Genomic DNA, 15,314 nt, shown 5'->3' with positions numbered 1-15,314 from the left:
AGCAGGTGAAATTGTTTGGGATGATTCAGGAAATTAGAACGATCAGAATCATGAATCAGAAGATGAAATAGAATTACACGGTAAAAGAAACACCGAGAATTTAACAATAAGTTCAATTAAAAACGATCACGACACCTACACGATACGTGTTCATGGCTCAACAGCTCTTGGAATTGAATTATAAATTAACCTCCCTTGGATAAATTTTCACACCCTCGTAAATTTAAAAAAAGCTGTTATAACAATATTTTCATTAGACTGGAAATTTGTTACTTGTGATGTTTCTTCAAAATCACACAGAAAATAGAATTATAAATCTTTTAATAACTTATAACAAATGATTGAGAGTTGATTTGAAGTGCAATATAATCACGAAGCAAACAAAATTGAAATACAATAACTGGCTTATCACATAAAAAAATTTTATTTGGCTGTCAATACAGAAGAATAATTAGACAACGAAATGTTGTACCTTGAACTTATTGAGAAGAGGGCTTCTCAATTAGATCAAGTCAAATCTTCCCGAAAAGCACTCTATGGTATTGCAATTAATATCATATCATATCTATTTTAGTTTAAATTGTAATTGTATTTTCCAGCTGATTACTTTCCCTTTCCACAAGCGTAGAGAAATTATTACAAGCTTAGCACTGAGACTGCGGTCACCATTCTTTGATCAATCGTTCCATTCGTATTTACATTCTGAAAAGAAACAAAACAAATCATATCTGTGTCCATGACAATGCCATTTGCTATTAAAAAGAGCAGGGAATGCTATAAATGTTGAACAATATTTGCGGGCACATTTACGCACCCATTCTCCACCAGACGGTGCTTTTGCTGTCACGGGTTGTTCAACTACATTACTATTACACTGGGAAATCTATGTTTATTTCATTTATGGTTCTATAGAGGATACGTTGGATGGTTTCTTCACTGTTGTTGGTGACGGTTACAGGTGTACTGGGGTTGCTTGAGGTTGATGTGAAGGAAGCACCGTTGTCCTTTGGTGTAGTTGTCTCCTTGTCCAGTTTATCACATGGCTTACCGTAGTGAACAGCTTTTTGACAATATTAACATGTGGCCATCTGATTGTCATAGGTAACAAGTGATTTGCACGGAATTCTTGTATCTTGACCGAAAATCACATAAGAAGGTATAGGCTTCTTCAAGTGTATGCGTAATACACGTACGCCATTTAGAATACCAGGGAAAAAATTCTTCCACTTTTCTTTTTCGACAGAGAGAATCTCTCCGTATTGGGACATAGTTTTGCGAATATAATAATCGGTGACGCTTGAGTGAAGATCATGCACACGCACTTCTATAGCACTATCATCCATATATACTGGAATGTTGTGCTTAATGTTATCGTGCTCCACATAGTGCACATTGTTATTGTCTTTCGTGAATTGAATTGCATCCAACTCTTTATTAAATTGGATATAAACAACATTATTGGTCTTATTGCATTGAAGTAAATGCACACGTTTGATGTCGAGATGCATTTGCTCCTTAAACAAACCTTCAAGTTCTCGTATCGAAGGTCAAATTTTGAACTGCCTGAAATCAACTACAATTGTATTTTTTCGTAGCGGCGGTAGCATTTGTTCGTTTGGTTCACTCAATTCGAGGTCGTTCTATTGTTCACTACACAATACTGTACTTGGTTTCTTCTGTCCTGAACGAAAGCGATTTTGTTTTATCAACTGACTTGGATGAGATGAGAAAGCGAACTGAGTACAAGTTGATGAAATTTATATTACTACAGGCTGGTAGAAAATGTGTTGCATATTGCATATTTTGTTTTTTTCCGATCAGCTTTTCAAAATTATTAATTTCACAAGGAATTAAGTTCAATTTGTTTTTAAATCCTGTCAATGTGGAAAGTATACGAGTACATTCAACAATCACTGGAAGATACAAAGAGAAAGCCTGAAATCACGAAGTGTGATATGGAGGAGAATATTGATTATTTTGGTTGTACTTGAGAATAGCATCAAATCTTTTGATATTTCTATTTGTTAGTATTTTGCTCAAATTGAATATTTCGGATACTTTAGTTAATAAAGTTGCAAAAACTAATTACCCAAAAAAGTGTTTTAGAATTTTTTTATTAAACTGTTACAACTAAACGTTTTCTTTAAAACAAGCATCTGATCGAAATGAATTCAAAGCTATATTTTTGACGGATATAACATTTGTCTAAGTGTTTTTAAACGATAAATTTATCGCATGTTATAAGAGGAGAAGCTTTTCAGAATGAATAATTATATCTACTGGCAACAGCGATCGCGAGGAATGTGTTATTTATAACAGAGAGCAACCGGAATAAGAAGAAACATATTTTTCTGGAGAAGGAAGCCAGTTGTCTGGTCCTGTCCTAGGTTTTTGTTATTGCGAATGCTTCAATTGTGTTCGAGAGTAGACCTCAGGTTTTTACACTAGCTGCGACTCTGCGTAAACTTCAGTAAGCACGAAGTTCACTTGTTTCGATGAATTTTGTCAATCGAAAACGAGCTGTCCTCTACTGTTTATTAGTCATCTTCGCCGATTCCATGAACTGGTCGAAGTATATATCTGCACAGTGTCCAATTGTAGCAGAAGATTCAAGGTAATAATTTCTTCGTCACTACATTGCTACATCGATCTTCTTGGCACAAATAGACAATTTAAAGAACAGTAAGCAGATGAATATGTTTTTAAGTTTATTTATTGAATAAATATTCAAAAAAATTTAAATTTGTTTTTAAAAAAATAAAAAAGAAACCAACTTTGACTAAAATATTTTATTTTCAACTAAATCGCTGTTTCATTCAGTAATGTATAACCATTTGTTTTCGCAAGAACATTTTCAAATCAACTGTATTATATTTTCGAAAATTTATTTTTCAAATCAGAGAATGTTGTCCTTACGATTTGTTGGGTGATTCAACATAGATATTCATGGTAGTATCAAGCAGTCATTTTTGTTAGATTCAACCATGTTTTTTGTTGAATCGATATGTCATGCATTATGTGTAAGTATAGTAAGCAATGAAACAATATAGAAATATGTTTGGTTTTATGGGCATTTTTTTGAATATTCCATATATTTTTCTGGGTGTATCTATTTCTCAACCAGTTTAGCAACTGCCCGTGTAGAATCTTGTTATGATCATCGTTGCTAAATAACTTTTACTCACGCTCCGGTGGGGATAGTCCAAGATTGAGATTTTTGTAGAATCCGAATTTTTAGACAGAATTGTAGGATTTTGAGCATTTATTGATAGAAGAGAGATACTCGATTTGTTTACTTTTGTAAGATTCGCCCTTCTTTGAAAAACATCTGAAATAAAATTTTGAGGCATGCTTTGTTTCGATGTTTACTTGCGTTGATCTTGGCGCAATACTTAAGGGCTGAGGACAGTACCGTAAAGAGGTAGGTTTTTTGCTATTTTCCCGTTTCAAATTAAATTTTCTTGGAAACGGTGCAGAATATAGAAAAACCCACCTGACAATGTCTTCGAAATTTAGTTGAGAATATTCTGTGAAATTTTCATAATGATTCATTGAGTTTAGCGGTCGTGTTGTATTTTTTTTCTGACTGAAGAACTGCTGAAAATTGGAACGCTCGGAAATGCATACCTCTAATTCTACCGTGACAAAGTCTATATAATTTAGTTTAGATGCGATTAGTACATAAAAACATATATGTTATCGCGATAAAAATAAAGTCTTGTATTTTTCTGTGAAACAAAGTCAGTTTCAATGCATCCACCATTTTTTTTCGCTTTGGTTTTCTGATAGCAATCTGAAAAAGGAGAGAGAAATAAAATTGGCTCGACAAGGCTGCCAAACACACAGACATTCAATCTTTGTGAAAGTTGAATATTTTTTCATTGTTCATTGGAACCAAGTAATGTCCAACCCAAACGATAGATTAAACTTCTCATCAAAATAATAAAATGTATGCTGGCAACCCGGTACAGTTTGCTCATATACCCGCATACGCATGGCTGCCAGATGGCTGACTAAACGCTGCCAGCTGGAAAAATATGGCTGGCAGACATTCTGGTGATCGACTGCCTCACCGCTGCCTGATATACAACTCAAACGATACAACCGTATCCACCAGAATTTTTCCACATTGAAATCTATGACATTTTCGGCGAAGATGACAAGATGAAAACGCTCGGCTAACTGAGACGCAGGCGACTTTTTTTTGTCAAATTGGATTTGACAACCGTCACTGAATCAATTTTGGTAACCGTCTGGTCCCCATGGCTGCCCAGGTAGCCAAAACGCTATGCGGGTACGAGAGAGTACAAGAGAAATACGATGCGCAAAGGGAATTGAGCGAGCCACGTGGTCGATTTAAAACTCAACACGTGGCCCTCTGTCCTCAGACCTTAATTTCGTAAGGAAGTTACACAGCCAAAATCGTCCTATTTCGTCACCAATGCTAATTCTACATCGTGGGATATCGGTACTGTAATCATACCAAAATTTCTTTTCAGTGTATGCTGAAGTACTAGAATCTTCTTTGCAGTAAAGTTGTATTTAAATCCAAACCTTTCGAAAGGACGAATTTTCCGTTTCTTTTGCTGTTGTCTTCTTAGGGGATTGCTGGCTAAGATCATGGTTGATCATTTCGCCTAAATTCTATTTTATAAACAAATGTTAATATTTTTTCCGTTGGTGAGATTCCGATTTGTTCGATCTGAATCTCACCAGGCTAATTTTTTTGTAGCTCTTAAAGTAGCTTTGATGATTTACGTGAGTGAAAAACAAGAAACTAATCGGTGATAACCACTAGGCGAAATTCATTGCCGACAATGATTGTGACATTTCTACCAGAAAGTTCATGGTATTGACAGAATAACGAAAACACTTGTATAGTGTTAATCGCGCAGCTTCTCGCATTCAATTAAGCAAGGAACGTTTTCCAAACCGATTATTGTAATTAATATATCGTTTATTTTTTACCCTGGCTTTCCTCAAACCGATAATTTTTTGTCGAATTTTGTAGGTCAAATTTCAATTTTGAATAACGATTTCCTCGATTAGACAATTAATACTACTATTTGATCCAATTGTGTTGATATGCTATTTGGCATAACAAGTTCATCATAAACTGTTATCCACTAACGAGTCTAAGACGAAATGTAAAAAATAAGTTTGTTTTGTTCAGTAATAATATCGTGAACATCATATTCCTATTCAACACGAGGATATATACAATAGTATCAGAAAGTGATATTCACAATGGATCCGTAACGAAATGAAGGTCTACTATGTAATCTTATATTCAATTTTTTAAGCAACAGTGAACAGAAATGATAGTGGCAATAAAATAACTATTTTTTCGTCGACTAATTTTAATAAGAAGAGGATAATGATTGCGGCGCAGTACATAGAAATGTTACATTCTACATGATTAGAAGCTACGATAAATTATTGGGAACGGGACTATTGAATGTGATCTGGTTCCACTTTGTTCGTCGTTGTTACCTCTTCGGCCAGTGCAAACCGTAGTTCACATTTCTCAGGAAGTAAATTTCACAATCGAAACAAAAGAAAAACGCATTCCAGCTGACTGATTCATTCCATCAGCTGATCTGCACCAAACGAAGTGTTTTGGTTAGATACTGTCAGAAGTTTAGAGGTTTCCTACCAGCACGTTCCGATTCCCGGACGATTTATCGTCGGTGTTTTCTTTTTCGCTGCTCGCTGCGGGTGCCGTATCCTGTCCACGAACCTTAATATTATGCTCGTCCTTATACTGGTTGATTTCGATGCCTTTCTTGGTGATTTGATCTTTGCCGTTTTCGATAAGTTTCTCCAGCTGTTCCTTATTTTGAACCAACTGCGGTAGCACAACTTCGACAGTTTGTTCACACAGCACACCACCGATCAAGCGGAAGCACTTCCGGCCAGATTCTACCGTCTTTAGTGTGTCGATTACTGTTCTGTAAGAAAAATAATAAAATGCATTTTGAATGGTTTTCCAAAAATGGAAACAAATTGGGCATAAAAATAACTTGGCATTGGCACGGTTTGAGGTTATGCGAGAGCACTGATTACAGTTACTGCAACACAACGCTATTGGTTCGAATGCAAATAGTTCAAAACGGAAATTTCCCACCGAACTCACTTGTGTTCTTTGAGATCCAATTCGAGTGTGTTCAGATTATTGATCAAATTTCGCTGTTGGTTTCGCAGCTGCTGGAACTCGGCATAAATCTCCTCCTGGGACTTTTTATCTTTCGACTTTGCACTGCTGCTACTGCTGGAGGTTTGTTGTGCCGATGCCATGGCCGCTTTGCAAAAGGTTCACCAAAGGAGATCACAGTACGGAGAGCGGATGATAAGTCCACGCTCGTTTCACTGCCGGAAACAAACAAAATAATGAAAATAGATTTCGTAGGAGAGCAAACGGAGAAGACCGAGAAAACCAATCGTAGCAATATACACTTTTCTGTTTTTTTTTATGTGCGGTGTGCGAGAAAATTTACGAAACGTCAAGTGGACAGCTGATGTTGCTCAATTTTGACATTTGGATTCGTGTGCTCAAAGAATGAAGCAGTACTAGATTTACAGAAAGTTGTATGAGTTTTCTCTCGTGATTTCTCGTTTTTTTTATATTCCTTCTACTACTATAGTTTACAGAACGAAAACATACCGCTATCGAACATCGAAGGTAGTCAATAATTGGTAGTTTAATTGAAATCAACGTTGTTTAGTTAGTTGGGAACTGAATCACTATAAATACTAAGCTCTACCATCGATAGGTCGCGTGACATAGGCACAGAAAACGAGTTCCACAATTTTAACATTACTCGATTGTTTGTGAGTTTTTCGTTCTGAGAAATACAATGATTCAACTACTGGACAAGGTATTGAATTTCATAAACTACTGGTGGTTTCGGTATCTAATGATCACCGAACTGTATATGGTCGAAAGTTGGGAGCGAGTAACAATTCGTATGTATTTGTTCGAATCAATAACCATTACAAATGGGTAATAGTAATAAAACAATGATTAAAGTAATTATTTTCAATTTGCAGATGTATTCCTGTTTTCATTGTTTATGCTACAGTGGTACTTCAACTGCAAAGTTATCCTTCCGTTTACCGGCAATATACTGGGGATTCAACCGATTGATCAGCAACTAGCCGCTTTCCAGAAATAGAGCAATCCACCGGAGTTACCTGAATAGAAAAGCCATTACCTGTTTCTTTCATATTTAATCACTAGTCGTCATTGTTTTGCCGTTCTAGTTTGCTCAATTTTTGTCATCTGACAAGTGGGAATCTCTTCTGAAATGATGGAGAAAATTGTGTCGCCCTGTGAACGAATCTGAGTACTCCTCATGAATCTAACAAAACATTTTCAATAAATCTCTCCACTAGTATTTGTTTGAGGCGTTTATTAGTACATATGATACAGAACTGAGTGTTTTCAGTGTAACAAGTTCTGCTATAGGAATGTATGAGGACATCAAAGTTATACATTAGAATCTTAATAATGAAAATATAAAGGAAACGTGAGCGCTCAATGAGTCTCAAATTAATCTACAAAATAATATTCACTGGTTTTGTACGTAATTTATTTGTAGCAACCCCAATCAATTTTCCGTTAAAAAATATAATTGATTATCTCTATCCAGTTATTTCGTCTTGTCATTGCGTGGCAGCTCAAATTGGAATTGATTATCTAAATCTCATGTTTGTATTGGGGACCTTAGCTGTTATCTTGTTATCTGTGTGTAACAAACGAACGTGCCAATGATAGCATGCAATGAATAGCTAAATAAATAAGCGTTTTCATAAGCATACTTACTTTCGATTGTGTAGATAAGAGATTAATAGGACACGGTATCAGTTCGGAATGAGTGAATCAATCATAATCGCATATTTCGATAGACGCCACTATGGCTACTCATGGGAAATTTTATTTAATCTTGTTCAACAAATAGTCTGATAAAGAAACGTCATCAATTTGAACATTGCTTTTGATATGTTCAGATATTACATTCAAATTTGTTAGCTATCATTTTATGAACCTTATCTTAATAATACCGATATATTGCTTAAGGGACAATTTAATTTGACTGACGAACGTCAGTCATAACATGAATGTGGAAAATACATCCAAAAGTGGGAATAATTTCTTCGAAGTGCAGCTTTACATTTGCAAATCATTGACACTAAGAGAGAACTGTCTAGAACTTAAAACAGCTTGGATATTTCGTGATAAAAACATCATATGTTATTGGACCAAAATACGATTTACACATTATATCGGGTGACCGTTGCTGGTAAGGAATGACAATGGAGAGGAGTAGTTTGTAACACTTATAATCGCGCAATGCCCACCTCTTGCGCTGGGTCAAAAAACCTCCGTTACCCTATGAGTATCCTCCGATTTGTGGAAAGCTTCATTTATGTTTTGTATTCTACACGAAGGTTGATAATAACAATTACTAAGGCATTATTTGCATAAGTGCTATCCCTAAACTGTTAGAGAAAGTAATATTGACTCCAATTTTCAACCATTGCAAGCAGTATATTGATGATTCACAACAAGAGTGCCGCTTCAAATCATACGTGGTGACTTCAGTCTATTGTCGGGTAATCATTCTGTTCTCTGGCGTATAATAATGGATTCATCCAAACATGTACTTGAAGTGCGCTTGAGTTCGTCTTTCTAGCCCTTGTTACAATGTTTAGCTGTGGGTAGAGCGTAACTACCAAAAGTGGACCAAAACGCAAACACTAAGGGCAATGTGCACCAACTCAAATAAAAATGTGTTACGATACTGGTACATGATAACGTATTCAAACCTACATGCCGTCCCCTGACACTCCATCTTCTCTTTCTCTCTACTATTTCGTTTCCTTAACTTCTTCTTGTTCTTCTTACTATTATCAAATCCTAACAAGCATTTCTACTCATTTTCATTCCTATTTATTACTTATTCTCTAACATCCTCCTCTGTACCGTTCACTAACCTTATGTTTCTGCATGCAAGTCTGTCACTCTCTTCATTGATTCATGCCAACGACGATTCTATTTATTCTCGCCAGCCAATAATCCAACCTTCGCCTCACTACCGCTCACCTTCCTAAATGCCAGTATGCAAAACTAACCAACTCTTCATTTCCTCATGTCACTTTTGCCAACCCTCGTACAGGCTCCCGCCCCACTACCGTTCGTTGCCCGTTACAATGACAAATTGCTATTAGCAGAATAGTTAATAAGTAAATTTCAATCATAATGACCTCTTTTTTATAATGCGTATATGATCTATCATCGGCTACAACTTTCACAGATTTTTTTGGACGTGTGCTATTTATTTGACATAATGGTTCTTTTGTGCTTAGTATGTTTCCTTTTCATTCAATTTTTGTATTAATCTACGCTTTGGTCTTCAAAACCTCGTGCTTTTTTCGGAACATTGTAGATTTAAACTATAAAAATAAACTATTACAAAAAATCGTACATCGTCCATTATAAAAAGTTGGTCGTCTTTGACAGATATACATTTGTTGATGCTTTCAACGAACAATGAAATAACACTTGTCTCTAAAGAATTTTACCAGTTGAAACTGCAATTGATCTCAATCCACCAGCCGATTAATCTTTCTTGTGGCTCTAATGCTAATTAATTTTAATAAAACAGACAGCGAAGGAGTTAAAACAACTGTTCAACCTTCTGGCAGATATGCCAGGTGAAATTTTGGCAGTCTGCGTACCAGGCATCTCCAAACACTGCACCAAAGATAAATAATAAAGACATGTATGTGCTTACAAATATTAATGAAAAATCTGGTCCGTTCCCGGTACCTTCTAAAATGACTGCACTCACCGCTTGGTGAAGCGCGAGATTAATTGCATTGTTATCATTTCGACCAAAGTGTGCCATGAAATCTCAATATATACAAATGATCTAACGTATCGAAAGGGTTCTCACGGTTTGACATTTGCATTATGAATGCGATGATGGGAACTCAGCAGTGCAACCAATTTATCACCATTGGTGCCAGTTTCACGGAGGACCGTAGATGTGCGCCAAAAAAAGATCGTAACTGTCATGTCTGGAAATTCGTTTGTGACTGCACTGCACCGCGTGCTTCATATAACCACCGCCACCGCGTGTATTGAAAATGCCATTGTGTGCCAGTGCACAAAGAGAAACACGAAACGCAATATCTGAAGCCACGGTGCTCGTGGCGCTGTTTAATTTTCGGCACTGGTGTTTCAAGCTTCGGCATACACCGAAACCGCGTGTTTTCAGTTTCGTTAAACACCGGAGCCGAGTGTTTTTCCGAGTAGTCTCTCTTCGTTTGGACTGGTGTCGGTCATTTACGGATGAGACAATAAAATGTTACAAGGATAAATTTTTTAAATATTACCATTTAATTCTGTTATAAGTATATCACGTCACTATACAAATTCACTATGTATCTCACGACACTATAAATCTTGTATAATAAAGTCTCATCACATATGCACATTTCGAATACAATTTATATTCATCTTCAGTGTGATAGTTTTGTTTAGTTATTGAAAGAATGCTGCAATGTTGTTCCTTTTATATGAAACGGAAGTAGGTAGATTCCTACAACAGGTATAAACACCTCGAAAAAATTATCTAATTTGTTTAGGGTAGGGAGAGATTAAGTGTTTTCTATGTTTGTCTGTCCCCTGTGTGTAGGTAGTAACTTAAAGAGCCAGGAAGACCTATTTCCTTGGTCACTGTTTAGTAAAGAAGTGGAATTAAGTTTGAAAATTTCCAGACTTTCTGCCGAATCTAATTTCCATGGGTTGGAAATTCGTCTTAAAATTTTTATGTCATTTGTAGTGAAATCATGGTTTTCGGAAAACTTGAAATGGTGTGATAAACCCCGTTCCAGATCCTTGGATGCTTTCCCTATTTCCGCTATGTGTTCCTTGAAACGGATATCGAATGATCTCTTTGTTTGTCCAATGTATAATTTATCACAATGAGAACATGAAATTATACCCCCGATTTTTTCAATTTGTCAGTAGGATCTTTAGTAGATCCTAGTAAAGTTTTCAACTGGTTGCTAGTACTACTGAACACTAAATCCAAGCCAAAGGGTTTTAATTTTGATTTAAGTGGATATGCCATGTTAGAGTTGAAGTCTTACCTTACTCTAACCCGGCTTTGCATGGATGTAAATTATTTCAAATTCAGAGGGGAATTTTATAAACAATTACAAGGGGCCCCAATGGGTAATCCGCTCTCCCCATTTTCATGCGAATTATTTATGGCAAACCTCGAAGAACTTTTAAATAAACAAGGATTACTACCTAATCGCTGGTGGAGATACGTTGATGATATATTTTGCATCATCAAACGTAACGATTTGGAAAATTTTTTGGATACAATCAACAATTTACATAGGAACATAAAATTCACCTGCGAGAGGGAGACAAACAACAGTTTACCTTTCTTAGATGTTCTTATTATACGGGAGGCGAAAACTTTATCTTTCGAAATATATAGGAAGCCAACCAATACAGAGCGAGTTATAGGAAATCTTTCTCTAATAACATATGTGATGTGACGTTTATTATACAAGATTTATAGTGTCGTGAGATACATAGTGAATTTGTATAGTGACGTGATATACTTATAACAGAATTAAATGGTAATATTTAAAAAATTTATCCTTGTAAAATCATTCTGTTCAAACACTCAAACGAAAAGTTAATGAAAATGGCTACCAAGCCTAGTGAGTTAAATAGGTTTTTAAAGTTAAGAAAGAAAATTGCGGGATTATCGAAAGATATTGCATTTTTGGAAAGGTGCAAGAGCTTTGGAATTATTCCGACATGCTGTAAAATACGGGGTAGGAAATCTTTCTCTAACATAAAAAAAAAAATAAAAATAAAATTAAAAATTCAGAGGGAAATTTTAAAAGAAAATTTAAAAAAGTTGTATAGCATCCAAAGTGTAAAAACCTTGGAATGTTATAATCTCCATTTAAAACTAGCAAAACAATACCCCCATGGTTTCGAAATTTTTCTAGCCAAAGTAAAGTTCGCTGAGCACTGTGAATCAGAACGCAAACGAACTCTACTCAACAAAAAATTTGTAAATTTACTTTCCCAAAACCGTATGGTCCATCCTCCAAAACCTTCGGTACAGTTTTCAGAAAACTTCCTAGTTAATCGTTCATCACAAAATTTCACACACGAACAAACAAATCTTCTCAACTTGGGGTTAAATTATGCCATTTCTTCCAAAGTTAATCTCGAACAGGTTATTATAGACGTTGAAACAGGTCTAGATAGCTGTAACCTTCCTTTTTCGAAAATAAATGACGCCAGGACTATTGTAGCTGAAGTCATTAAAAATACTCCATTGAGAAATGAACAAACTAAAAATGAAAAAGAGCTAGTTAAACAATTGCGGGAAAAGCCAGTTTTTTATGTTAAAGCTGACAAAGGAAACAAAGTTGTTATTATAGATAAGGATGATTATGACAATATAATCATCCAAAAAATTAATGACGGACCATATAGGAAACAAAGATCCGACCCCCTTCCAGAAATTATCAAAAAAATAGATAAAACTCTCATAGAATGTAACCCTAACTTCGATATCAATCTCAGCCGCCTCAAAGTTCCTAACCCTTCATTACCAAAAATCAAAGGATTACCTAAAGTCCATAAACCTGGGAATGAAATAAGGGAAATCATCTCTTCAGTAGGAGCCCCTACCCAAAAAATCTCCAAATGGCTAGTGGAAGAATTCAAAAATATGCCGAAAAAGTTTTTTAGTAGATCCATTCCCAGTACACAAGAATTCGCTACTCAACTTCTGAACTCAGGTGAAATCGAAGATGACGAAATAATGGTATCTTCCGATATAGCCTCCTTATTCCCAAGTGTCCCGGTGAAGGACTCAATCAATCTGTTGGAAGATTGGTTAGTTAAACAAAAGAGTAGTAGTTTATGGAAATGCAAAGTAAGGTTGTTGGAATGGTTTCTTCCATTGAGAATGGGTGACAATTTTAAGCTCTGCTCCTGGTGATGTGCTCATGAGTGAAGGTGAGTACCGTTCAGAACGGATCCGTTTTTTTGGCATGTCTGCTGCGTACTAGAAATGCTCCTATGCGAGCTCAATATTCAATATTTATGACGAGAAAAACCAAACAAAAACTAAAATTCTACATAAAATGTTCAAAACGACGTATGTGACTTTTCAGCTGAACCGAGAAAAGCGATGTTGAAAAATGGTAGTTGAATTTTAAATCGTATTCAAAAATACAAAAGTAAATTATTCTGTTCTCTTCACTAAATTTTTCAATTTGTGAGCACGCATCATATCATAAGGACACACTAGCAACTTTTAGCCACAAAAAGGACTTTTGAGCGAAAAAGACACTTAAGTCGTTTTGAAATTGGATCGTGTACATTGGACAGTGTGATACGTCGTTATTTATGTTTGATTGGGTACATAGGTCGTTTTGCTTCTGTTTGTTATGTCGTTTTGGAAAAATTTCAATGTTCTTTTGTCGTTTTCATATGCTTCAGGAACATCAAATGAAACTCTTATAACATTTTTAATCGAAAAGTATGTTACATACCAAGTATACAGTTCGTTATTGTGTTTTGCATAGAATTAGCACCAAAGGATGTAATCGAGTTTTAGATGATAATTGAAATTAATTAATAAAGCAAAACGCAGTGTCATTTTATTAATAATTTTAATTTCTTTTCTTAGTCATCAATGACACAATCGTATATGTCAGCCTCATAATCGTCCGGTATATTTCTATTCGGGTTTCGTCATTTCTTTGCAGGAGTCAAACATCGAAGAAATGTAATAATGTAATAGTTTTTTTTAAATCGTTCAACTTCGCTGTAGATAGTGGAATCAAACTGGTCTCGATAGGCCTCATCAATTTCCCTTTCGGTTTTAATTTAGATGTATGAAAAATTTGAATAACTGATAACGTATTTGAACCGCAGGAGTTTGGAGTTATATGCAAATACCATTGCACTTTTGAATTTAAAATTTACTCCATACATTGTAGTTTTTGGAATAGTATATCGTTCTTCTAAATTTTTTATATCCAAAAAATCATTCAAATTCATTGGTATCACTTGGATTGGTTTTGTTCTTCGGATACCTGATATGAGCAGCTCCCATTCTCGGGGGGTTTCGATATTTATAATGGTGCTCGTTCAATAGCTGCATGCACACTATCGACTTCCATATGTCGGGTAGTGAATAAACTCGTGAATACTGCCTGCGTGAATTTATTACCTAAGCAGCAAGAAAAGTAAACAATTTTAGAAATAATAATTTATTGAATGTTAATGTTAATGTCGCACAGCTGTTGTAGGTATATTTTCGTCAATGTCATATTCACTTTCATCGGCGTCCGATAAATTGTAACGATATTTCTCGAAACATTCGTTAATAGTAAAATCGTTCAACAATGTAACATCTCCTTCTGGAATCCAGTCTGAATCTTCGGAACAATTTCCAGTTTCTTCTGCACTACAATCAACAGTGCTTTTCGACTGGGATAATTTACATTCGGCTCGTACATCTAAGGCCTCAAAGAACGTGGGATTAGTTCTTTTTTGTTCGATCTTTCGTTCGGTCCGTAAATCCAGTGGCTCGTTGAACATATTTTCGATTCCATTAAAGGAAGGAGCACAAGATATCGTAGCTGACGATGACAAGCCAAGGGAAACATTTAATTTCGTTCGTTCGTTTCGATTGCCGATTGGAGTCGAGGCAATAACATTGCTAATGGTGATATTATTACTCCAATAAGAATCTTCATGTCTACCACAGAAGTTGGAGACATCACGCATCGGATAGGCCGTTTGTGTTCCAGAAAGCCAGTTTTGTCCAGAAACATTAGTGGTAGCTACTTCTTCGAAGAAAGCTACAACACTTGGCACTAGATCCTTTTCCGATTTGTTCAGAGACCTTCCGCTTTGGGTTGACGAAGAATACATAGCGGCATCTAATTTCGAAAAAAATACATTAATTTCTTTTACACAACATTCTGTGTTTTTTACATACCTAATAGCAGTTCAAACCCATTTAATGCATCCATTTCTACCGCCAGTCTCACTTAATTCACTTTTTAAAAAGAAAAAACTCAGAGAAATATTTTGTCGTAAGTGCCAATATTTTGATTTGTGTATGTTTTTTAACATTGGACAAAACATTGCCAATTGACGTATAAAGCTTTGACGGTAATTTAACTTGCCTTTGACATACGTCATATGTGTTGTCAGGTTTTATAGCGAATCCATAATATGTAGAACA

At 35.6% G+C, this 15,314-nt stretch overlaps 2 protein-coding genes across 3 annotated transcripts; both read right to left on the bottom strand.

The window, feature by feature from the left end:
* Positions 1 to 5,272: 5,272 nt before the first annotated feature.
* Positions 5,273 to 6,513, bottom strand: LOC131437167 (probable prefoldin subunit 2). Its single transcript, XM_058606338.1, has 2 exons — positions 6,137 to 6,513; positions 5,273 to 5,951 (listed from the first exon to the last, which is right to left on the bottom strand). The coding sequence occupies exons 1-2, from the start codon at positions 6,295 to 6,297 to the stop codon at positions 5,642 to 5,644; spliced, it is 471 nt and encodes a 156-aa protein (XP_058462321.1). The 5' UTR covers positions 6,298 to 6,513; the 3' UTR covers positions 5,273 to 5,641.
* A 7,266-nt stretch (positions 6,514 to 13,779) lies between these two features.
* LOC131438903 (uncharacterized) lies at positions 13,780 to 15,268 on the bottom strand. Of its 2 annotated transcripts, XM_058609297.1 has the most exons (3): positions 15,066 to 15,268; positions 14,360 to 15,006; positions 13,780 to 14,291 (listed from the first exon to the last, which is right to left on the bottom strand). In XM_058609297.1, the coding sequence occupies exons 1-3, from the start codon at positions 15,097 to 15,099 to the stop codon at positions 14,106 to 14,108; spliced, it is 867 nt and encodes a 288-aa protein (XP_058465280.1). In that variant the 5' UTR covers positions 15,100 to 15,268; the 3' UTR covers positions 13,780 to 14,105. The 2 variants fall into 2 exon arrangements, with proteins under 2 accessions (XP_058465280.1, XP_058465281.1); XM_058609298.1 differs by having other exon boundaries at positions 13,780 to 15,006.
* Positions 15,269 to 15,314: the final 46 nt, after the last annotated feature.

The sequence above is a fragment of the Malaya genurostris genome, chromosome 3 (assembly GCF_030247185.1).
Source record: "Malaya genurostris strain Urasoe2022 chromosome 3, Malgen_1.1, whole genome shotgun sequence".
In the NCBI taxonomy this organism is placed as follows: domain Eukaryota; kingdom Metazoa; phylum Arthropoda; class Insecta; order Diptera; family Culicidae; genus Malaya; species Malaya genurostris.
This window is presented reverse-complemented; position numbering and strand designations above follow the sequence as displayed.